This window comes from Anomaloglossus baeobatrachus, chromosome 9 (assembly GCF_048569485.1).
Source record: "Anomaloglossus baeobatrachus isolate aAnoBae1 chromosome 9, aAnoBae1.hap1, whole genome shotgun sequence".
NCBI lineage: Eukaryota > Metazoa > Chordata > Amphibia > Anura > Aromobatidae > Anomaloglossus > Anomaloglossus baeobatrachus.
In genome coordinates this window covers 50,302,045-50,325,832 of record NC_134361.1, presented here as the reverse complement: position 1 = coordinate 50,325,832, position 23,788 = coordinate 50,302,045, and the positions used below count along the sequence as shown (strand labels likewise).

The 23,788-nt window shown below is 50.4% G+C and overlaps 1 protein-coding gene across 1 annotated transcript; it reads left to right on the top strand.

The window, feature by feature from the left end:
• The first annotated feature begins 8,190 nt into the window (after positions 1–8,190).
• On the top strand, positions 8,191–9,592 carry LOC142251816 (olfactory receptor 6F1-like). Its single transcript, XM_075324865.1, has 2 exons — positions 8,191–9,125; positions 9,199–9,592. Exons 1-2 carry the CDS (start codon positions 8,191–8,193, stop codon positions 9,590–9,592), a joined length of 1,329 nt encoding a protein of 442 aa, XP_075180980.1.
• The last annotated feature ends 14,196 nt before the right edge of the window (positions 9,593–23,788 follow it).

Below are 23,788 nucleotides of genomic sequence, written 5' to 3'. Positions count from 1 at the left end.
TAGGCATGCTCTGAATTATGGCTTCCCTCTGAAGCTGCTCAATTCTGCACATCTAAGTATAGGGTGCAGCGTCCACAGACCGGCAATAGCTGGGGATCAGAGCTGGAAATCAAGTACAGAGATAAGAGCTGGGACCTGATGCTCCAAGCTCTGGTTCTTGCCAGTCAGTGGTGACCTCTCAACATACCTGGAAGTCTGGATGGAGAGGTTGGCACAACCATTCGATAAAGAAAACAATCCTTTATTTAACAATTCATTACAATACGTAAATCCATGGAAAAAAAAACTTTAAAAAACCTTGATGCATCTCTGGCGTATCACGTCTTTAGTGATAAGTGTGATGCCCCAGACTGGTCGGGTCGTCACAGGTAGTCACACACAACACCCCACCCCCCCTCCCGATTAGGTAACACTAGCCAAACTGAAAACCTTGTCACCACCCTCCAGGTTTCATGTCCACACCAGGGGGGGCGGAGCCAGGTGGTTGGCTCTGCCCACCGAGGAGTTCACAGGCCTGGAGGCGGGAAAACACGGTAGTTTAGTTCAAGCTCTGGAGGCGTCAAGTTCAAGCTGACAAGAAGAGTAGTTTTGACAGTGAAGGAGAGAGGTTGAGTCCAGAGGCAGACCTGCGCTCAGGCCTGCCATAGACTACTCTGGTGGCTGGGTCGGAGCCCAGCCACCATTGGCAAGGAGGCAGACGGTGGTGGCCGCCTGCAAGAGACCGGGAAAACGACCGGTGGAACCGTAAGGGACCGGGACAGGGTAGTGGGCCGCCGGAACCAAACCGGGGAGCCAACTGATACCGGAGCACCAGGCAGGGTACTCAGACCCAGTACAAAGCCCTGAACCGACAGGGCCGAGTCGAATCAACTGATTGCAGACTGGACATAAGGACCTATCCCACACAAGTCCCTTTAGAAGACAACAGCCCAACCATACAGGGTAAAGCCACCGCCAAGGCATAGAGACCCAAAGGGCCAGCGTCTGCAGGCAAACGGGCTCCTACGGCATATGCAAGTCGGGGAGCAGACTACCGGTGTCTAGGCATAGGAGTCAAACATTTACACACAGAGGAGCAGGAGAAAGGCGGAAACCACCAACCTTTTCTGAGAGAAGCTGCAGCCGGCTGCGGGCCCCGTTCATCACTCTGTTTGGTTTACCAGAGACTCCAGTGTCTTGTGTCAGAGTGAGTACACCAGTGCCATCAGGCACCGCAACGTACTGCACTGCAACACTTCGCCCTGCACCCCGGCCCTCGCCTACCGGACCCCGAGACCAACAACCCCTACCCACGGAGGGGTCAACACCTAGCTGCGCCATTACATTGCTCCCGGGAGCCCCATACCTTCACCGCAGCGGTGGTATCCACAATCACCACAACCCGTGGGTGGCATCACAAACTATCATCCCAAACCAAACACCCAAATCCCCGCGTGTAGCACCAACTCCCTTGCAGAGCAACGTGACCCCTGGGTCCGTGAGAGGCTCGAGCCACCACCCGCAGTACGAGCATTGATCCAAGCGACTCAGCGGTCGCAGCCGAGCCCGCAGGGCGGTACATAAGCATTTGTCATCGTATCTGTGGCGCCCTGGACAAGCCAGGGGCCACAGAGCACAACACCCACATACCCCACACTCCCAGCAGGCACACCAAAGCCAGAACACAAAACCCTTGTTGCCTTCCTCCAGGGGCTGATGATCACACCAGGGGTGGGCCAGGCGGTTGGTCCCGCTCACCGAAGAGTTCACAGTCCTGGAGGCGGGAAAACCAGGCAATCTAGTTTTGACAGCAAAAGTGGAAGGAGGAAAGTAGTAAGAGAGCAGCCTGAAGTTGGTCCGGGTGTGTGGCCCGGACAGATCAGCAAGGTTGGCAGACGGTGGTGACCGTCTGCAGGAGTGGCCTATCGGAGTCTACTGCAAGGACCGTGGACGGGCGGTGGCCCGGCGGTACCGGACCGGTACGCAAAGAGAAGCCAGCACCATCTAGCAGGGGCTTTCGGACCCCGGCAAGGCTAGGAGTCGCCATGAATTTGCCGAATCCGTTAGTGAAGGGGACCTCCTGGGTTTCCAAACAGCCAAGTCCCGACAGAAGGCAACAGTCCAACCAAGTGAGGGAGACACCGCCACCGCCAAGGCAACCGTTTCCCAGGGCCAGCGCCTGCGGGAAAAGGGGCTCCTCCGGCCCACATCCAAGCCGGGGAGCGGGTTACCGGTGGGAACCCATCGGAACCCATCAACTGTACTTAGGTGCAGGGAAAGGCAGTCACCATCAACCTGCCGGGAGAAACAACACCGCAGCCGTCTGTGGGACCCGTCCATCCAGCCGAGTGTTTTACCGAGAACTGTGTCTTCATCATTGGGCTGAGTGAGTACCACCGTGCCGTGCGGCACAGCGCTGCCCCTGCGACCCTGCACCTCGCCAGGCCCCGTAACTCGCCTGCCATCCATCCCTACCCTATCACCGGGCCCCGGGACAACCAACCCCTACCCACGGAGGGGAGAACTAACAACAAAGCTGCTCCCTGTCACCGCTCCCGGGATCCCGTCCAGAGCAGCGGTGGTGTCACCATTATCACCACAGCCGTGGGTGGCGTCACGGACAATAAATCCCCAGAATCAATCCAAACCCTCTTTTCACTCACGGGCGAGGAGCGCCGCTCGAGTCCCCGGGATCCGGCCCACCGCTTGAGCCACCACCGAGCAGCAGCACCAGCGGCCGGAGCCGAGAAGTGGGAGAGCGCAGCGTCCCCTCCTCCGCCCGCGACAACTTGGCGTCACGAACAGGATCCTACCGTTCTACCGATTGGTAGTGTGCCTTGTGTGACCGCCGGAGGTGTCCGGCCGGAAAATTTGAAAAGCCGCCATCTTGGGTGCGAAGAGTTCCCGCTCGAGCGTTTCCTCGAGTAGTGGAGGCGCGAAGGCCTAAACCCCGCCCCGATAGAGGGGGAGCCGGAAAGAGGCTAAGGGGAATGAAATGGCGGCTGGCCGCATGTGAGCGCGGCTATGGAAGCAGGGACGCCAGGACCCTGCGGCCATTTACTGGTTCCTGGAATAGGCCGCTGCTAAGGATGCTGAGTCCGACCGACAACACCGTGGCCCCCGCACCTGGCACCGCAGTATGGGTGGAAGTCTGGACCGTCCAGCTAAGCAGCCGTCTGCAGGTCCGCATGCAGCTCCTCCTGGAGGAGTGGGAGACCGACATGGCGGAAGTGGTGGCGGCCATACGGAGACGCGAGGTGGAGGGAGTCTTGGAAGGGAGGGTAAGTGACCCACGCCCCTGTATCCCTAGTGGGTCGGTCATCGCGGCTGAGGGACCCGGTCCATACCCGCTCGCCCTGCTACCTCCCTCGCTACCCGTGTTGGCTGCTGCCCCGCCACTAGGCCCGCTACCACCACCACCGGTAGCGGTACCCTGCCAATCCGCCCCGGTGGACCGACCTGCAGCAGAAGCTCGTGACCGCCCTGATCCGCTTTCATGGAAGAAGCCGAAGGCTGAGGCCGTCAGCAAAGATGCCCCGGAGGCACGGCGGGGATGCAGCTGCCAGGAGGCAGAGCAGGCCATGTCACAGCGGGGTCCCTCATTACTGAAGGTGCCGGTTGTAGCCGACACGGAGGGACTCTGACTGGGTCCGTACCCCGCACAAGCTGAACCGGAGCAAACAGAAAGTACTCCCGACTGGGAGCGGCGGCAACAGCAGCTGCGCAGAGAGATCGATGCCCGAGAGGGGTGTAGAGCGGATGTGCATGCCCGCATGTATATGGAGGAAGATCGCCTGCAGCGAGCTACCATCGGGGTCCAGAGCGGTGCACCATGTGAAGGTGGCACTAGAGCCCCACGAGTGAGAATGGACTGTTGAGCCGCAAAAGGGCAGCGGTCCACCGCTTCAAATTGTCCCCGTTGGGACCACCAGTGTGTGTGTTAAAAATGCAGTTTGAAAAGTTTGAAAATGAATGATAAGTGAATAATCTACCGATGAAGTCATCTGATTTGCACCTGATTGTCAGCCTGCTTGAAACCGGTCGTTGCCGGCAACTGGTCCCCGTTGGGACCCCCTTCACCACTTTACATAAGAAACTACTTATGAACAGGCCCGAGAACTTGCAGGGCAACCACAAACTAGTGGCATGTAAATAAAAATGTTTGTTACAGCTTCTACCGTTACCGCCTCCGGAGAGGCAGATTGGAGGAAGGGCCCGCAGTGGAGTAGGCTGGGGCTCAGCCACCACCGGAACTGGTGGCAATCCTCTGGGGGTTTCAGGGGTTCCCCATGGACGTGGGTCCCCTGAAAAGGACAGAACCCGCTCGGGCAACTTGTGCAGGACTGGGGTCAAGGGGTGTTGCCTGTTTGCTTAGGGGCAGCATCAGGGCCAGGTTGCTTGGGTGGGAGAGAGCGGAAGCCGTAACCGTTTGCAACCGTTAGTAACGTTTAAGTAAGAGTACCTCCCGATGTGGGAAGATGTTATTATAATTGTATGTCTGTTACCGTTTTTTATATTTTTCAGTTGGTGAAAATAAAACCGGTGATGGACGGGCAGCCCGCGGACGGTCTGCATTTAACTAAGGGGGAATGTGGCACCCTGGACAAGCCAGGGGCCACAGAGCACAACACCCACATACCCCACACTCCCAGCAGGCACACCAAAGCCAGAACACAAAACCCTTGTTGCCTTCCTCCAGGGGCTGATGATCACACCAGGGGTGGGCCAGGCGGTTGGTCCCACCCACCGAGGAGTTCACAGTCCTGGAGGCGGGAAAACCAGGCAGTCTAGTTTTGACAGCAAAAGTGGAAGGAGGAAAGTAATAAGAGAGCAGCCTGAAGTTGGTCCGGGTGTGTGGCCCGGACAGATCAGCAAGGTTGGCAGACGGTGGTGACCGTCTGCAGGAGTGGCCTATCGGAGTCTACTGCAAGGACCGTGGACGGGCGGTGGCCCGGCGGTACCGGACCGGTACGCAAAGAGAAGCCAGCACCATCTGGCAGGGGCTTTCGGACCCCGGCAAGGCTAGGAGTCGCCGTGAATTTGCCGAATCCGTTAGTGAAGGGGACCTCCTGGGTTTCCAAACAGCCAAGTCCCGACAGAAGGCAACAGTCCAACCAAGTGAGGGAAACACCGCCACCACCAAGGCAACCATTTCCCAGGGCCAGCGCCTGCGGGCAAAAGGGGCTCCTCCGGCCCACATCCAAGCCGTGGAGCGGGTTACCGGTGGGAACCCATCGGAACCATCAACCGTACTTAGGTGCAGGGAAAGGCAGTCACCATCAACCTGCCGGGAGAAACAACACCGCAGCCGTCTGTGGGTCCCGTCCATCCAGCCGAGTGTTTTACCGAGAACTGTGTCTTCATCATTGGGCTGAGTGAATACCACCGTGCCGTGCGGCACAGCGCTGCCCCTGCGACCCTGCACCTCGCCAGGCCCCGTAACCCGCCTGCCATCCATCCCTACCCTATCACCGGGCCTTGGGACAACCAACCCCCTACCCACGGAGGGGAGAACTAACAACAAAGCTGCTCCCTGTCACCGCTCCCGGGATCCCCGTCCAGAGCAGCGGTGGTGTCACCATTATCACCACAGCCGTAGGTGGCGTCACGGACAATAAATCCCCACAATCAATCCAAACCCTCTTTTCACTCACGGGCGAGGAGCGCCGCTCGAGTCCCCGGGATCCGGCCCACCACTCGAGCCACCACCGAGCAGCAGCACCAGCGGCCGAACCCAAGCAGTGGGAGAGCGCAGCGTCCCCTCCTCCGCCCGCGACATATCCTTATGACTAAGGGCGTGTGATAAGGTAGAAACGCGTCAAGATTTTTTAATATTTTCTTCCATGGATTTACCTTCTTCTATGGATTGTTAAAAAATATTCTAGTTTTTTTATCCAATGGTTGTGCTGACCTCTCCCTCCCTTGATTACAAGTGAATTTCTTGGCAACTACACTACACTACAAAAATGTATGTTACTAGTATGATTTTACAAGGGTTATTTCATCTATAAAGATGTATGAACAGCTGAGTTTGCTGTTGTACGCTGGCAAACTCCCTTTAAGGTAAAATTGATGCAAAAAATTGCAACTTGATCACAGCGTGTGTGCTTCTTTTTTCCACGTTTTCCATTTAAAACTATATAATTGTAGGGGTGTCGCCCTTACAAACAGTTAAGCACACTGCAACTTTAAGACATGATGCTCCTCCATTTTCTGTGTTTGTGGACTAGCTGGCTGAGTCGGAGCTCACCCTCTGAACCGCGTAGTTGGACTAACCCTGCCCAAAAAGTGTGGAAAGAGGAGAAAAAGCAGGAAAAGATCTTAGGGCGGGAACAGATGAACTCGGGTCACCTGAGACAGTGAGAGAGGAGACATCACCTGAGAAGTGTCCGAGAATGGTGGTTGGGAGAGAAGCATGTTACCAGCTGCTTGGAAGAGACTGCGAGCCTGACCATGGCAGAGCCCTGGTGGTTGTTGAGCCATTACCGGACTGGGAAGCTCCTGAGATCGTCAATCCCAGAGATGAGAAGAGAAGCCATCCGGAAGAGTAAAAGAACCCGGGGTCTATGGAAGAGACGTTTTCGCCTGTCTAGGAAGAAAAGAGCTCACTGATGGGCCATCCAAGCATCATAGCATCAAGCTCCTGGAAGTTGACTTGTTTCCCCTCAACAATATTGTGAGTCCTTTACCAGTGTGCATAACCAATAGGGTTTAGCATAGGCCTCAGTAGTTAGGGCATGGAAGCCGCTCAGCACATTTAGCAGATGTCAGTTAGTTTGTTAGTGTAGTGTAGTCCTAAGTATATTCTTTTTTTATAGTTTACACTTGTATCTATACTTGTAATATCTGGGGTGACACAGGGTTGGATCGGGTCAGCTAGAATCTACAGTGTTTGTTAACTCTGTTGTTGTGAAACTATATTAGACCGTTGATTTACACATATATTTCCTGTCCATTAATAAAGTGGTTCCCTTGTTTCTGCAACCTCGCCTTCTGTACCATAATTGAATTTTGCCTATCAGTGGTACCTTTGCCACCACTCCCTAATCATTATTATTATTTATTTTTAGAGCAGCATTGATGCCATTGTGATGTACATGTGTCACAGTCGTCTCCCTGTTTTTAGAGACTAGTCACAGCTTTAGGACTGGAGCCTCTCATCTCCATATGGGACTCTACATTCTCTTAGTGCTGAAACAGTTAATGTCAGTTTTGCTAACAGCTGCTTTCCAGCACTGCAGGTCAGCTGTAGCTGCTCTGTAGCCACACCCCTGTGTGTTTAAGTAACAGGGCTTCCCAGCAATCTTAGCTTATTATGCAAACCAATTGTATGCTGGCCACCTTGGTGGTAGGAGCTGCTGTGGATTTGTCCTGAAGTTGTATGTTCTTCATTTTGGTTGCTATTCCCCTGTTTGGCTCACCAATCCTCTTGTTGTATTAGTGCAGTGGTGGACCTAGTGAGCCTTACCTTTGCACTCACTAGCCAGGATTATTAAAGGGTCTTCTCAGGGCTTCAGGCTCCTGCTCGGAGCAGAGCCTATATAGGGTCTGGTTAGGAGTGCAGGGTACAGCGGCAGGTAAAGGCAGGTGGTGTCCCATCTACCCTCTCACTAGTGCCAGGTCCCACTGTTGTTATTGTGTTTCTGGTGTCCCCCTTGTTTGTGGTGTTGTTGTGGGGTGTTTTTGTTGTGCATCAGACATTTGATCATCTAAATGCCAACGTCACATATAATAGCGTGACAACATGACAAAAGTGTTACATACAAGATACAAATATAAATTACCGTGAATCTACTAACAATGACAGAAAGGAGAAGGCCCTGCCCATGCGCGCTTACATTTTACAGGATCATGCGGAAGGATGCAGTAGGTTAAGGGATTGCAGCTGCTCCGGTAGTGATGAGGGGGGTTATTGCAGGCCGAAGAAGCTATTTGCATATTTATTTTTATTTATTTTCACAGGGGAGCATTATATGGCCTTTATGTCTACCTATGCCAGCTTGGGGCTCTCTACATGGAGAGACTTTATCATTCTAAGCATTAGGACCGGAGCATGGTCCTCTGGCCATCACAATGACTGACTTACAGATGGTAAATCTTTCATTTGTACATAAATTTTAGTAACAAAAAAAACCTTTACCCTTTAGTAATTTTGTGTATCCTAAACTTTTCACCACCCTAAAGTTTTTGCTTTATTCTAAGCCTAGGACAATGAGGCTAAGAAATGAGACTGTCGTAACAGAGTTTCTTCTTTTGGGATTTTCGCTGTTGAAAGAAACAGGATTCTGCCTTTTCATCATTATATCTATTATGTATATTGTCACCATATTGGCCAATATATTCATCATTTTCATTGTAAAAACTGAGAGTCGTCTACATAAACCCATGTACTTTTTTATTGGTGGACTCTCATTTCTAGAGATCTGGTATCCTTCCGTCACTGTCCCACGACTCCTTTGGTCTCTTAAAACCAGAGAAGAGTCAATTTCCCCAGCCGGTTGCATGACACAGTTTTACTTCCACTTTTCTCTTGGTGCCACAGAAATCTTTCTCCTGACGGTAATGGCGTATGACCGGTATGTGGCCATATGCAATCCACTGCGCTACTTAAGCGTCATGAGTCCAAGGGTTTGCACTATATTTATAGCTGGATCCTGGGTTGGTGGCTTTGTGGCAATTCTTGTCCCATGTCTTCAAATCTCAAGCCTTACATTTTGTGGAGGAAATCAGATTGACCATTACTATTGTGATCTTGGCTCTTTACTCAAGCTCTCTTGCTCGGAAACATCAAGTATCGAAAGACTGTTCTTCTGCCTTAGCTTGTTAATAATTTTAGGCTGTTTTCTATTAATCATTGTGTCATATATATGCATAATCCGAACAATAATGACGTTCCCAACTGGAAGTGGAAGAAGGAAAACATTTTCAACCTTTGCCTCACATCTAATGGTTGTATTATTATTTTACGGCCCTATTATCTTCATGTTTGTCCGACCCAGTACCGGTGGCCTCTTGCACTTGAATAAAAAGGTTTCGGTCATCCCATCCGTAGTGACTCCTCTTCTGAATCCCATAATTTATACTCTCCGGAATCAAGAAGTGCTGGAGGCCATGAAGAAAACTGCCACGACAATTAATATTTTCTAGTGAACATAAAATTGAGTTTAGAACTAAAGCTAAGTTTATATTGCCAAATATCTGTCCATAACAAGTGCCAAGTGATGATCTAAGAAGTCGTTTCGAGCTTGTTAAGAGCCATTTTACCGATGATCTAAGAAGTCGTTTCGAGCTTGTTAAGAGCCATTTTACCGATGATCTAAGAAGTCGTTTCGAGCTTGTTAAGAGCCATTTTACCGATGATCTAAGAAGTCGTTTCGAGCTTGTTAAGAGCCATTTTACCGATGATCTAAGAAGTTGTTTCGAGCTTGTTAAGAGCCATTTTACCAATGATCTAAGAAGTCGTTTCGAGCTTGTTAAGAGCCATTTTACCGATGATCTAAGAAGTCGTTTTGAGCTTGTTAAGAGCCATTTTACCGATGATCTAAGAAGTCGTTTCGAGTTTGTTAAGAGCCGTTTTACACAATCTCATGCAAACATTATGGGGGGAAAATGATAGGTAATACAAGTATTTGGTCCCAGAAGTTTGTACATTGTTAATAGATAACCATATCCATTTTAAAGCCCTGTGTAGATCATCCAATCAGCCAATGAAAAAGTGTTTTTCTAATTCACAAGTGGCATCTTTACACATACCAGTGATCAAAATAGAAGAGTTTTTATTAAACATTTAAAGAAGACTTTTAGGTAACTACTGAGAATTTAATGTATATACACTGAACAAAAATATGAATGCAACACGTTTGTTTTTTGCTCCCATTTTTCATTGATTGGAGATCAAAGACTTTTTCTATGAACACCACAAATATTGTTCACAAATTCGTCTAAATCTGTATTGGTGAGCACTTCTTCTTTGCCAAGATAATCCATCAACCACACAGGTGTGTCATATCAGGATGCTAAGTAGACAGCATGATTATTGCACAGGTGTGCCTTAGGCTGGCCACAATAAAAGGGCACTCTAAAATGTGCAGCTTTACAGTATTTGCAAGTCCAGGGGGGATAGAAAACCAGTTAGTATCTGTGTGACCACCATTTGCCAATCTGCCATCTGTCCTGTACAGTGAAAACCGGGATTTATCCGTGAAGAAAACACCTCTCCAACCTGCCAGACGTCATTGAATATCACAATCTGCCCACTCAATTCTATTACTGCAATGAACTGCAGTCAGATGGAGACCCCGGTGAGGATGACGAGCAGCAGAAGAGCTTCCCTGAGACGGTGTCTGACAGTTTGCGCAGAAATTCTTCGGTTATGCACCGATTATTACAGCAGTTGTCTGGGTGGCCAGTCTCAGACGATCTTGGAGGTGAAGATGCTGGATGTGGAGGTCCTGGGCTGGTGTGGTTACCTATGGTCTGCAGTTGTGAGGCCGGTTGGCTGTTCTATTTAATTCTATGAAACACTTTTGGAGGCGGCTTATGATAGAGAAATGAATGCTCAATTCACTGGCAACAGCTCTGGTGGATATTCCTGCAGTCAGCAGACAACTGCACGCTCCCTCAAAACTTGCAACATCTGTGGCATTGTGCTGTGCGATAAAACTGTGCATTTTAGAGTGGCATTTTATTGCGGCCAGCCTAAGACACACCTGTGCAATAATCATGCTGTATAACCAGCATCCTGATATGTCACACCTGTGAGGTGGATGCATTATCTCAGCCCAATTTTCAGTTTATTATTTTTTAAAAAAGTTTAAAATAAGCAATAAATATCGTTCAACTTCACAATTGTGTCCCACTTGTTGTTGATTCTTCACCATAACATTAAACTTTTTATCTTTATGTTTGAAGTCTGAAATGTAGGAAAAGGTTGAAAAATTCAAAGGGGCCGAATACTTTCGCAAGGCACTGTATGTTCATATGTTGTGCTTTTGCTGCATTTTTTCCATGAGCTTTATGCAAATTAAGGGCTGATTTTTACAGGAACAGCAAAAGTTAGGAGATCTCATGAATTTTGTGTTGTGCTTTTAGTATAGAGCATCAATAAACAGAAAATGTAGTCCTGCACTACTGGGTTTTACCTTGCGGGGGTCTAACAATAAAGTGCAATATGGGCTGGGCACCAATCACTCACGGCAGGGGAGTGCTCATGGAGACGTCCAGAGAATGTTCATATAAGATGAAGAAAGGGATCACACAATCCTGGAAGCCGGTGAAAACTTCTTTTATTTCAAGCGGTGCATCATAAAAGGCAGGGAAGGAGCTGGGTGCAGGCTCCTCACAAGGACGACGGCCGTTTCGCGTATGTGTACTGTGATAACACGCTCCGGGATCGCCTTTGCTGGGTTCAAAGGGCACGTATTCACCTCAGGCAGACAGCCGAATTCAAGGTGTAACTGACGCTTGGTCAGGTTTATTGCAGTGAAGCATAAACAAAAAGAAAAAAAAACACCAACAAAATAAATCCTTGCCTGTCCGGCACTAACTATACACAGTGTTATCCTAACTACCAACTGGAGGGCTTCTCCCTTCCAGCTAAACCATACAAACATCAGGCACTGCTCCTCACAAGTGTCTCCTACACAGACAGGCTTACTGTGTTCCCAGATGGAGACCCTCCCCCAACTTCCCAGATTCCTTTTACCTCCGTCCTTCACCTCCCATTAATCCATTAGTAGCCAGGTGATCCTGGCCAGGCTAAGTCACATAGGACCGATACCGGGGTGAGATATACCTGCCCTCATCCACTAAACCCACATGAGTCTCACATATCCCCCCCCTCTGCTCAGACCACTGCAGCTGAGCAACAGCACCCACAAAACAGTGCACACGAGACAGGGCATCAGCATTCCCCATCCGCACCCCCGGGCGGTGCTCCACTGTAAAACGGTAGGCCTGAAGTGCAAGGAACCACCGGGTCACTCGGCCATTCCATTCCCTATTCAAGTGCATCCACTTGAGAGGGGCATGGTCAGTGATCAGCCGGAACTTCCTTCCAATCAAGTAATATTTAAGGGACTCTAGAGCCCACTTAATGGCTAAGCATTCTTTTTCCACTATGGCATAGTTGCGTTCATGCTTATTAAGTTTCCGACTAAGATAAAGGACCGGATGTTCCTCTCCGTCCTTCAGTTGTGACAATACAGCCCCTATACCGGCATCAGAAGCGTCCGTTTGGACCACGAACTCGCTGCGGAAGTCAGGAGTCATTAGCACAGGTTGAGAGCAAAGAGCTAGTTTTAAGTTATGGAAGGCTTCTCCGGCTGCCGTGGTCCATTTGATCATGACAGAGTCTTTCCCTTTGGTAAGGTCCGTCAGGGGAACAGCGGTAGCCGCAAAATTGGGAATGAACCGTCGGTAGTAGCCGGCTATTCCCAAAAACGCTCTCACCTGCTTCTTGTTGACTGGTTGCGGCCATTTCTGAATGGCTTGTATCTTGTCAATCTGGGGTTTAACAATTCCCCTCCCAATTACGTATCCCAAATACCGGGCTTCTTCCAGCCCGATATGACATTTCTTGGGGTTTGCTGTTAGACCCGCCTCCCGCAGGTCCTCAATCACAGCCTCTAGTTTCTGGAGGTGCGTCTCCCAGTCCAGGCTGTAAATGACTATGTCATCCAAATACGCAGAAGCATACTGCCTATGGGGCCTCAGGACTCGATCCATCAACCTTTGAAAGGTTGCCGGTGCCCCGTGTAGTCCAAACGGCATATACACATACTGGTATAAACCTTCCGGTGTAGAAAACGCGGTTTTCTCTTTAGCGGCCTCTGTTAGCGGGATCTGCCAATAGCCCTTCGTTAAGTCTAGGGTCGTGATATACCGGGCTTTTCCAAGCCGATCTATTAATTCATCGACCCGTGGCATAGGGTATGCATCAAATTTGGAGACCGCATTTAATCTCCTGAAGTCATTGCAGAATCTAATGGAGCCGTCTGGTTTCGGTATTAACACAATCGGACTCGACCAGGCGCTATGCGATTCCTCGATTACACCTAACTCCAACATGGTCTTCACTTCTCGGGAGACAGCTTCCCGCCGAGCCTCCGGTATTCGGTAGGGCTTTACCTGAACTGTTACCCCAGGCTCTGTTATGATGTCATGTTTAATGAGAGTGGTCTGCCCGGGCTTTTCCGAGAAAAACTCGTGATTGTTGATTACAAACTGCTTGACGTCGGTCTTTTGCCGCTCCGACAGAGTCTCCGCCGTCCCGACATCCGGTATGGTCTGCTTGCAGACCGGAAGGGCCAGACCTGCTGACAGAGCTGGACGGTCCTTCCAGGGTTTTATCAGATTCACGTGATAAATCTGTTCAGGCTTCCTTTTACCAGCCTGGTACACTTTGTAGTTTACCTCACCCACCCGTTCCTTAATTTCAAAGGGGCCTTGCCACTTTGCCAGAAATTTGCTTTCTGCCGTGGGGACCAGGATCAACACCCTATCTCCGGGTGCAAAAGTACGGATCTTGGCCCCCCTATCATAAATCCTTTTCTGTGCTCCTTGAGCCTGTATCATATGCTCTTTAACGATGGGCATCACCGCCGCAATATGGTCCTGCATTTGGGTTACATGGTCTATTACGCTTTTGAACGGGGTTACCTGTCCCTCCCAGGTTTCTTTAGCGACATCTAACAGTCCACGGGGACGTCGGGCGTACAGAAGCTCGAAAGGAGAGAACCCGGTGGAAGACTGGGGCACCTCCCGGATGGCAAAAAGCAAATACGGGAGTAAGTAGTCCCAGTTCTTCCCGTCCTTGTCTATCGCCTTACGGAGCATCTGTTTCAAAGTTTTGTTAAACCGTTCGACCAGTCCGTCCGTTTGAGGGTGATACACGGAGGTGCGTAACTGTGCTATTTGTAACAGCCTGCAGAGTTCTTTCATTACTTTAGACATAAAGGGGGTTCCTTGGTCTGTGAGTATTTGTTTTGGGACACCAACCCGACTAAACACATGGACCAGCTCCTTGGCAATGGTCTTGGTGGCCGTGTTACGCAAAGGGATGGCCTCGGGGTAACGAGTGGCATAATCCAAGATGACAAGGATGTGCTGGTGTCCTCGTGCAGACTTGGGGAGGGGTCCAACTAAATCCATCCCAATTCTCTCAAATGGGATCTCGATGATAGGCAGAGGTACTAAGGGGCTACAGAAACGGGGCCTAGGCACAGAGATTTGGCAGTCAGGACAAGACTCGCAATAGGTGCGAATATCGTGATGCATGCCGGGCCAAACAAAACAGTGTAATATCCTTTCGGTAGTTTTCTGGACCCCCAGGTGTCCCCCCATCATGTGTCCGTGTGCCAGGTCCAGCACTCTCCGCCTGTAGGCTCTCGGCACAACCAATCGTTGTACTGTGTCATCCCCCTTCTTCTCTATCTGATAGAGAAAGTCATTCTCCAGTGCCATGTAGGGGTAAGACAGCCTAGTACCTGCATCCACCTGCACCCCGTTTATCATTTTAACATTTTTTATAGCCTGAGAAAGGGTAGGATCTCTCATTTGCTCACTTTGGAAGTCATCTTTCTGGACTTCCAAATTCAGCCAAGAGGAAGGGGGACAGCCACCCGTGTCCGCCTCTGCCCCGGGTTCATCGGAATCACCCGCCAGAACTGAAAAGGGGAACTGGGGGTTGTTTTCAGCGGATTCCTCCTCTGAACCCTCTTGTGGGGCATCCTCTAGTGGCTCCGGGCCCACACAAGGTGTGGGAGAAGGATCATCCGTGCGGCTACCCTGGGGTACTAATTGGTTCTCCCACAACTGCCAGAAGTGGGGAAAATCCCTGCCCAAAATGATATCATGCAATAGTGCTGGTACTAGTCCCACCTTATGATGCACAGACCCATAGGGCGTAGTAATGCAGGAGACCGTTGTGAGGTACGAGCAGGTGTCTCCATGCACACATCACAGAAAATTTATCTGACGGTCCCATCGGGACTGCCACCAGACTGGCCTTTACCAGAGTCACCACACTTCCCGAGTCTAATAGTGCAACAACAGTATTGCCATCAATGGACACTTCACACAGGTGTTTTTTCATATCGCCTTGACATGCAGCAACACACACTACCCGTGCAACCATAGCCCTGCGTTTTTCAAAGTCCGTGACATCACACTGCATCGGTTCTGCAGTTACTGGACAGTTTGCAGCAATGTGGCCCGCCTCCTGGCAGCGGAAACACCTCACGGGCCCCTTGCTAAGACCATAGTTTGGCACCTTAGCCCTCACAGGGCCAGCAGTCCTGTTTTCCTCCTCCACTGCCTTAGGATATTTTCCTCCTCCCCATGACCCTGGAACAGTCTTACCAGATCCTCGTCGAGAAGGGGAAGAGCGAGGATGTGTAGCATCGTCCATAAGTCCTTCTGCCAAGGAATAACGCTCCACTAGATCCACTAGCTGATCCGCTGTCGTGGGGTTTCCATGGCTTACCCACCTCTTCAGAGATGGCGGTAGAGCTCTTAGGTATTTATCAAGAACGATTCTTTGTACCATCTCTGGCGCCGTCAGAACCTCGGGCTGTAGCCATTTCTTGGTCAAGTGAATGAGGTCAAACATCTGTGACCGCGGTGGTTTATCGGGCTGATAAGTCCATTGATGAACTCTCTGTGCTCGCACGGCCGTCGTCACTCCCAGCCGGGCAAGGATCTCGGCTTTTAGTTTATCAAAGTCATGCGCTGATTCAGGCTCAAGATCAAAGTAGGCTTTTTGTGCCTCACCTGCCAGAAACGGTGCAAGCAAGTCGGCCCATCGCTCCTTTGGCCACTTTTCCCGCTCCGCCGTCCGTTCAAACGTGGTCAGGTAAGCTTCCACATCGTCCTCTGTGGTTAATTTCTGCCAGCACCGACTCACATGAATCACCCTCTGGTCAGCCTCCGCATTACTCTCCGGTACGGTCGCCAGACGCTGCGCCACCTGCTGCAAAAGTTGGCGGTCTTTAACCGTCGATTCCACCAGTTCCTTCAACTGTGCCGACATCAAGCGATTAGCCTCTTGCTGCACAGCTGCGGATTGTACCAGCGCTTTCACCACGTCATCCATTATGATGCGCTGTAACGTGCTGCCCGCATTCTCCACCACAATGTGATAACACGCTCCGGGATCGCCTTTGCTGGGTTCAAAGGGCACGTATTCACCTCAGGCAGACAGCCGAATTCAAGGTGTAACTGACGCTTGGTCAGGTTTATTGCAGTGAAGCATAAACAAAAAGAAAAAAAAACACCAACAAAATAAATCCTTGCCTGTCCGGCACTAACTATACACAGTGTTATCCTAACTACCAACTGGAGGGCTTCTCCCTTCCAGCTATACCATACAAACATCAGGCACTGCTCCTCACAAGTGTCTCCTACACAGACAGGCTTACTGTGTTCCCAGATGGAGACCCTCCCCCAACTTCCCAGATTCCTTTTACCTCCGTCCTTCACCTCCCATTAATCCATTAGTAGCCAGGTGATCCTGGCCAGGCTAAGTCACATAGGACCGATACCGGGGTGAGATATACCTGCCCTCATCCACTAAACCCACATGAGTCTCACAGTACGCTTCGACTGGTTCACATGGAGAGATAGGAAATGGCTCCTTAAAAGGAGTGCACCCAGTGAGGAGCCTGCACCCAGCTCTTTCCCTGCCTTTTATGATGCACCGCTTGAAATAAAAGAAGTTTTCACCGGCTTCCAGGATTGTGTGGTCCCTTTCTTCATCTTATTTGAACATGCTTTTAGTATAGGCTCGGAATATTGTGTGAAAACCATAAGTAAAGGGACTAAGGCAGGCTTTACACGCTGCGACATCGCTAGCATCGGCTAGCGATGTCCAGCGCGATAGTCCCCGCCCCGTTGCACATGCGATATGTGATGATTGCTGTAGTAGCGAACATTATCGCTACGGCAGCTTCACACGCACATACCTGGTCGGCGACGTCGCTTTGACTGGTGAACAATCCCTCCTTCAAGGGGGTGGTGCGTTCGGTGTCACAGCGACGTCACTGCGACGTCACCAAACGGCCGTCCAATAGCAGCGGAGGGGCGGAGATGAGTGGGACATAACATCCCGCCCACCTTCTCCCTTCCGCATTGCCAGTGGACGCAGGTAAGGAGATGTTTGTCGCTCCTGTGGCTTCACACACAGCGATGTGAGGTGCTGCAGGAGCGACAAACATCGTATCTGCAGCAGGAGCGACATTATGAAAATGAACGACGTGACACAAATCAGCGATTTTTGTCACTTTTGCGCTCTTTCATCGTCGCACCTAGGCTTTACACATTGCGATGTCGCTACCGACGCCGGATGTGCGTCACTAACGACGTGACCCCGACGATACATCAGTAGCGATGTCGCAACGTGTAAAGCCCGCCTAAGTCCACAACTGTAAAGATGCTATTTATGTATATACTAGTCTAGTATGTCCAGGAACTGTCTATACTCTGTAACGTGAGTCCCTTCCACCAGCATTCTACCAGCACTATAGTAGCTGGAACTTCATTTCTTTCACTTCCAAACCTGAATTGTGCCTGGTCAGGAGGCGGAGCACCAACTGGAGAGTTAGGAGACGTCAGACACACATTAGTCAGTCAGCACCGGACATTGTCCGTGTGAGGTCGCACTCAGGAGCAGACAAGCTAGGAAGCAAAGACACAAACAATTCGGGGCCCGTGGTCTGGAGCTGGAGGCTCGACCCGGGTCCTTAGGAAAGAAGGGGAATTCCAGGTTTCGCCAGGAGTGCAGAAGGCACTCGTGACCCGTTCCACGGCCCAGGAGCTGGCATGGAGGGAAATCGTTGAAAGGTGACGCACAGAAGGGAACGCCGGCCTTGACCTACGAAATATCCGGGATCGGCTGAAGCCCATCACAGCATAGCCTGGTGCTTCAAAGGCGGTGTGCTTCTACCAAGTAAAGACCTTGAACTGCACCAGCTATGTCGTCTCTTTTCCTGCCGGTACTTCCAGCATTGCGCCCCTGAGTCAACAGAGACTATTACCATCGTCGTCCTTCCTGGGGCGTAGCTCTGCCTGTGAAGAGTTGTACCAACTGAGCTGTGTAGTCATCCGCCCCAGAAAAGAGAAGCGCTCCCGCTGCGGCAGCTAACCTTGGCCACACACCACGGGTGGCGTCACGAACAACTACCCCATTGTTCCCAGCCTTTTTTTGACACCTGGGGTAACAGAATCGGGTAAGACCAAGACCACCGTGGCAACCCAGCAGAAGTACCGCGGCCTGGTATTGAGTAGCCCTGACCCCGTGGGCGCATCACAATGAATGGGTGGATTGAATATCTTCATACAGTACATAGTGGAGTATAACAAATACATAAGGCCTAATCTACCAATGTACGATCTACAATAATTCTACTAAGCAACATACATTGTTATGAAAAAATAGTTCGGTTTGCGCTGGGGAATCATCCACATGAGAACATGGCACAATAATGAGGAGGATTCTTACACTGAACATGAATTCTCTCGTCTACAAACTGCAATCTAATCATAGAAATCCACAGAGATGAAGCTTTGTGGAACCAGTATGGAAATTACATCATCCCAGCGCGCCCATCATTCACCAAAATAATAGCTCCAGAGAGACCACTAATAGGAACTTGGCAGTCACCGCGAGGAAGAGGCATCAACATCTGCCAGATACATGAACCTTTACTACAACTAAGTTTATTATTAATGAATTCATCATTACACATTTCACAGATGTAGTAGAGCCGGATTACATGTTGTAGTGCGTATTCTGAATGTTGTGATAAGGGGATGTAAAGGAGAACCCCAAGTCCATGTGTCGCGGGCGGAGGAGGGGACGCTGCGCTCTCCCACTGCTCGGGTCCGGCTGCTGCTGCTGCTCGGTGGTGGCTCGAGCAGTGTGCCGGATCCCGGGGACTCGCCCGTGAGTGAAAGGGGGGGTGGATTGGTATAGGGATATTGTCCGTGACGCCACCCACGGTTGTGACACCACCGCTGCTCTGGACGGGGATCCCGGGAGCGGTGACAGGGAGCAGCTTTGATGTTAGTTCTCCCCTCCATGGTAGGGGGGTTGGTTGTCCCGGGGCCCGGTGATGGGGTAAGGACGGATGGCAGGCGAGTTACGGGGCCTCGTGAGGTGCAGGGTCGCGGGGGCAGCACTGTGCCGCACGGCACGGTGGTACTCACTCAGCCAATGATGAAGACACAGTTCTCGGTAAAACACACGGCTGGATGGACGGGTCCCACAGACGGCTGCGGTGTTGTTTCTCCTGGTTGGTTGATGGTGACTGCCTTTCCCTGCACCTGTGTTGTGTAACGGTTCCAATGGGTTCCCACCGGTAACCCGCTCCCCAGCTTGGATGGGTGCTGGAGGAGCCCCTTTTGCCCGCAGGCTCTGGCCCTGGGAACTTTAGCCATGGCGGTAACTGTGTTTCCCTCTCTCGGTTGGACGGTTGCCTTCTGTCGGGACTTGGCTGCTGGGAAACCCAGGAGGTTCCCTTCGCTAACGGATTTGGCAAATTCACGGCGACTCCTAGCCTTGCCGGGGTCCGTAAGCCCCTGCCGGATGTGCTGGCTTCTCTTTGCGTACCGGTCCGGTCTGGCTTGTCCAGGGCGCCACACATGTCAGATCTGTTGTTACCAGGTCAAAGTGGCCAGTTTTTTCTTAATTTATCCCCGCTGCTCCCCTGTATACTTTCTTTCTTCCTCTTTTTTTTTTCTTACAGAGAACCTGCCACCAGGATTATGTAATGTAAAGTGAAGACATGACTGTAATGATGCTGTAATACTGATTAAATTGATACCAAAAATAAATCCTCTTTTTGTCTTTTCTTAAATCACCATTTGAAGTTTTCAGTAATTAGATTTTGGTGCACAGTTACTGGACTGCACACTGGGTCTGCACCTCCCTGTCTATGATTCTCCAGCCCCTCAGTCTGCCTCTGGTCTGTGATTCCCCGGCCCCTTTGCCTGTGATTCTCCTGCCCTTCTGTCTGCTTCTGGTCTGTGATTCCCCGACCCTTCTGCCTGCTTCAGATCTGAGATTTCCTGGAACTTCTCTCTGCCTCTGGTCTGTGATCCCCCGGCCCCTCTGCCTGCCTTTGCTCTGTAATTCCCTGGCCCCTATGCCTGCTTCCGGTTTGTAATTCCATTGCCCCTCTGCAGACTTTTGGTAGGCGATTCCCTGGCCCTTCTGCCTGCCTTTGGTCTGTGATTCTCCGGCGGCTCTGCCTTCCTCTGGTCTGTGATTCCCTGGCCAGTCTGCCTGCCTTCGGTCTGTAATTCCCCAGCCCTTCTGCCTCCCTCCGGTTTGTGATTCCCTGGCCCCTCTGCAAGCTTCTGGTTTGCGATTCCCTGACCCTTCTGCCTGCCTCCGGTCTGTGATTCCCCGGCCCCTCTGCCTGCCTTCGGTCTGTGATTCGCCAGCCCCTCTGCCTGCCTCCATTCTGTGATTCCCCGGCCCCTCTGTTTGCCTCCGTTCTGTGATTCCCCAGACCCTCTGCTTGCCTCCGGTCTGTGTCTCAGGTCAGTGCTGAGATTATAAAACCAGGAAGCAGGTTATTCCCAGACCGAAGTCAGGCAGAGGGGCCGGGGAATCACAGACGAAAAGAAGGCAATTTGGACTTTTCCTTTTGGGCCCTAACTAATTCCTGGGGAGTTGGTTCCCCCTTTGCAGCTATAGCTTTGATTCCACTCTTCTGAGAAGGCTTTGTACAAGATTTTTGAGGTGTATGAGAATTTTTTCGACTTGGTCCAGTAGAATTTGTGGGATCAGATGCTGATGTTGGACTACAGGGACCGAATCAGAATCTCCATTCTATTTAATCTCGAAGATGTTGATTGGGGTTGAAGTCTATGGCCTTTGTGCACAGTCATGGGGAACAGAAAAGGACCTTCCCCAAACTGTTTCTACAATGTTGGAAGCTAGAGGTCCAAAATGTCTTGATCATCACTGCAACTACGGGGACTAGAAAAACCCCTGAATATCAAGCCCATTTCATTATCCCGTCTCCACTAAACGTCACAGTTGACACAATACAGACAGGTAACCTTTTCCTGCCAATCGCCAAACTCAGACTCATCCATCAGATGCCAGATAGAGAAATATGATCCATCGTTCCACAAAACTCGTTTCCACTGCTCCAGAGTCCAGTGGTGGCGGCTTTACACCGCTCCATCCGCCGCTAGGCATTGTGCTTGGTGATGTATGGCTGCTGCAGCTGCTCGGCCATGAAGCTCCCGGCGGGCGCAGTGTTTGTCCAGATGTTACCAGAGGAGGTCTGGTCTCTGCAGTTATGGCGTCAGCAGAGCGGTGGTGACTTTTCTGTCCCTCACTCTTTTACGTTAAGGGGTCTTCATTTCGTGGCTCAGTTGCTGCGAAGAAATGTAGTGAACGGGCTTGTTATACCAGTGGCTCATACTATAGGGCTGCGCTGGTATCAGTGAGTTCTGTAGCACCAGACACTCTGTCACATGGTAGTAAAGGCACAAGGCATGTCAAAAGGCAGATGTTATAAACCAAGGGGGGCAAGAAGACTGAATGAAAAATCTGAATTCAAAGATTAAGACTGGTGTCCCTATTAGTGATGAGCGGGCACTACCATGCTCGGGTGCTCAGTACTCATAACTAGTGATGAGCGGGCACTACCATGCTCGGGTGCTCAGTACTCGTAACTAATGATGAGTGAGCACTACCATGCTCGGGTGCTTGGTACTCGTAACTAGTGATGAGCGGGCACTACCATGCTCAGGTGCTCAGTACTCGTAACTAGTGATGAGCGGGCACTACCATGCTCGGGTGCTCCATACTTGTAACTAGTGATGAGCAGGCACTTGAGCAGGCAATACCATGCTCGGGTGCTCGGTACTCGTAGCTAGTGATGAGTGAGCAGTACCATGCTCAGGTGCTCAGTACTCGTAACTAGTGATAAGCGAGCACTATCATGCTCAGATGCTCGGTACTTGTAACTAGTGATGAGCAGGCACTACCATGCTCAGGTGCTCCGTACTCGTAACTAGTGATGACCGAGCACTACCATGCTCAGGTGATCGTAACGAGTACGTTGGACGCTTGTACAGGCGCAACTTGAGTACCGTGTATACAGTGCCTACAAGTAGTATTCATCCCCCTGCAGATTTAGCAGGTTTACACATTCGGAATTAACTTGGCATTGTGACATTTGGACTGTAGATCAGCCTGGAAGTGTGAAATGCACTGCAGCAAAAAAGAATGTTATTTCTTTTTTTATTTTTTTTTTTTTAAATTGAGAAAAGTTTATTCAGAGGGTCATTTATTATTCAACCCCTCAAACCACCAGAATTCTTGTTTAGTTCCCCTAAAGTATTAAGAAGTATTTCAGGCACAAAGAACAATGAGCTTCACGTTTGGATTAATTATCTCTTTTTCCAGCCTTTTCTGACTAATTAAGACCCTCCCTAAACTTGTGAACAGCACTCATACTTGGTCAACATGGGAAAGACAAAGGAGCATTCCAAGACCATCAGAGACAAGATCGTGGAGGGTCACAAGGCTGGCAAGGGGTACAAAACCCTTTCCAAGGAGTTGGGCCTACCTGTCTCCACTGTTGGGAGCATCATCCGGAAGTGGAAGGCTTATGGAACTACTGTTAGCCTTCCACGGCTTGCACAGCTTTTGAACGTTTCCTCCCGTGCCGAGGCCAGGCTTGTCCGAAGAGTCAAGGCTAACCCAAGGACAACAAGGAAGGAGCTCCGGGAAGATCCCATGGCAGTGGGGACATTGGTTTCAGTCAATACCATTAGTAACGTACTCCACTGCAATGGTCTCCGTTCCAGACGAGCCCGTAAGGTACCTTTTCTTTCAAAGCGTCATGTCAAGGCTTGTCTACAGTTTGCTCATGATCACTTGGAGGACTCTGAGACAGACTGGTTCAAGGTTCTCTGGTCTGATGAGACAAAGATCGAGATCTTTGGTGCCAACCACACACGTGACGTTTGGAGACTGGATGGCACTGCATACAACCCCAAGAATACCATCCCTACAGTCAAGCATGGTGGTGGCAGCATCATGCTGTGGGGCTGTTTCTCAGCCAAGGGGCCTGGCCATCTGGTCCGCATCCATGGGAAGATGGATAGCACGGCCTACCTGGACATTTTGGCCAAGAACCTCCGCTTCTCCATCAAGGATCTTAAGATGGGTCATCATTTCATCTTCCAACAAGACAACGACCCAAAGCACACAGCCAAGAAAACCAAGGCCTGGTTCAAGAGGGAAAAAATCAAGGTGTTGCAGTGGCCTAGTCAGTCTCCTGACCTTAACCCAATTGAAAACTTGTGGAAGGAGCTCAAGATTAAAGTCCACATGAGACACCCAAAGAACCTAGATAACTTGGAGAAGATCTGCATGGAGGAGTGGGCCAAGATAACTCCAGAGACCTGTGCCGGCCTGATCAGGTCTTATAAAAGACGATTATTAGCTGTAATTGCAAACAAGGGTTATTCCATAAAATATTAAACCTAGGGGTTGAATAATAATTGACCCACACTTTTATGTTGAAAATGTATTAAAATTTAACTGAGCAACATAACTTGTTGGTTTGTAAGATTTATGCATCTGTTAATAAATCCTGCTCTTGTTTGAAGTTTGCAGGCTCTAACTTATTTTCATCTTATCAAACCTGCTAAATCTGCAGGGGGTTGAATACTACTTGTAGGCACTGTAATTGAAGTCAATGGGGAACTTGAGCATTTTCCTGGAAGAGTCCCCCATTAATTTCCATTCTGCTCTGTACAAGAGTCAAGCCCGTCTGAGCGT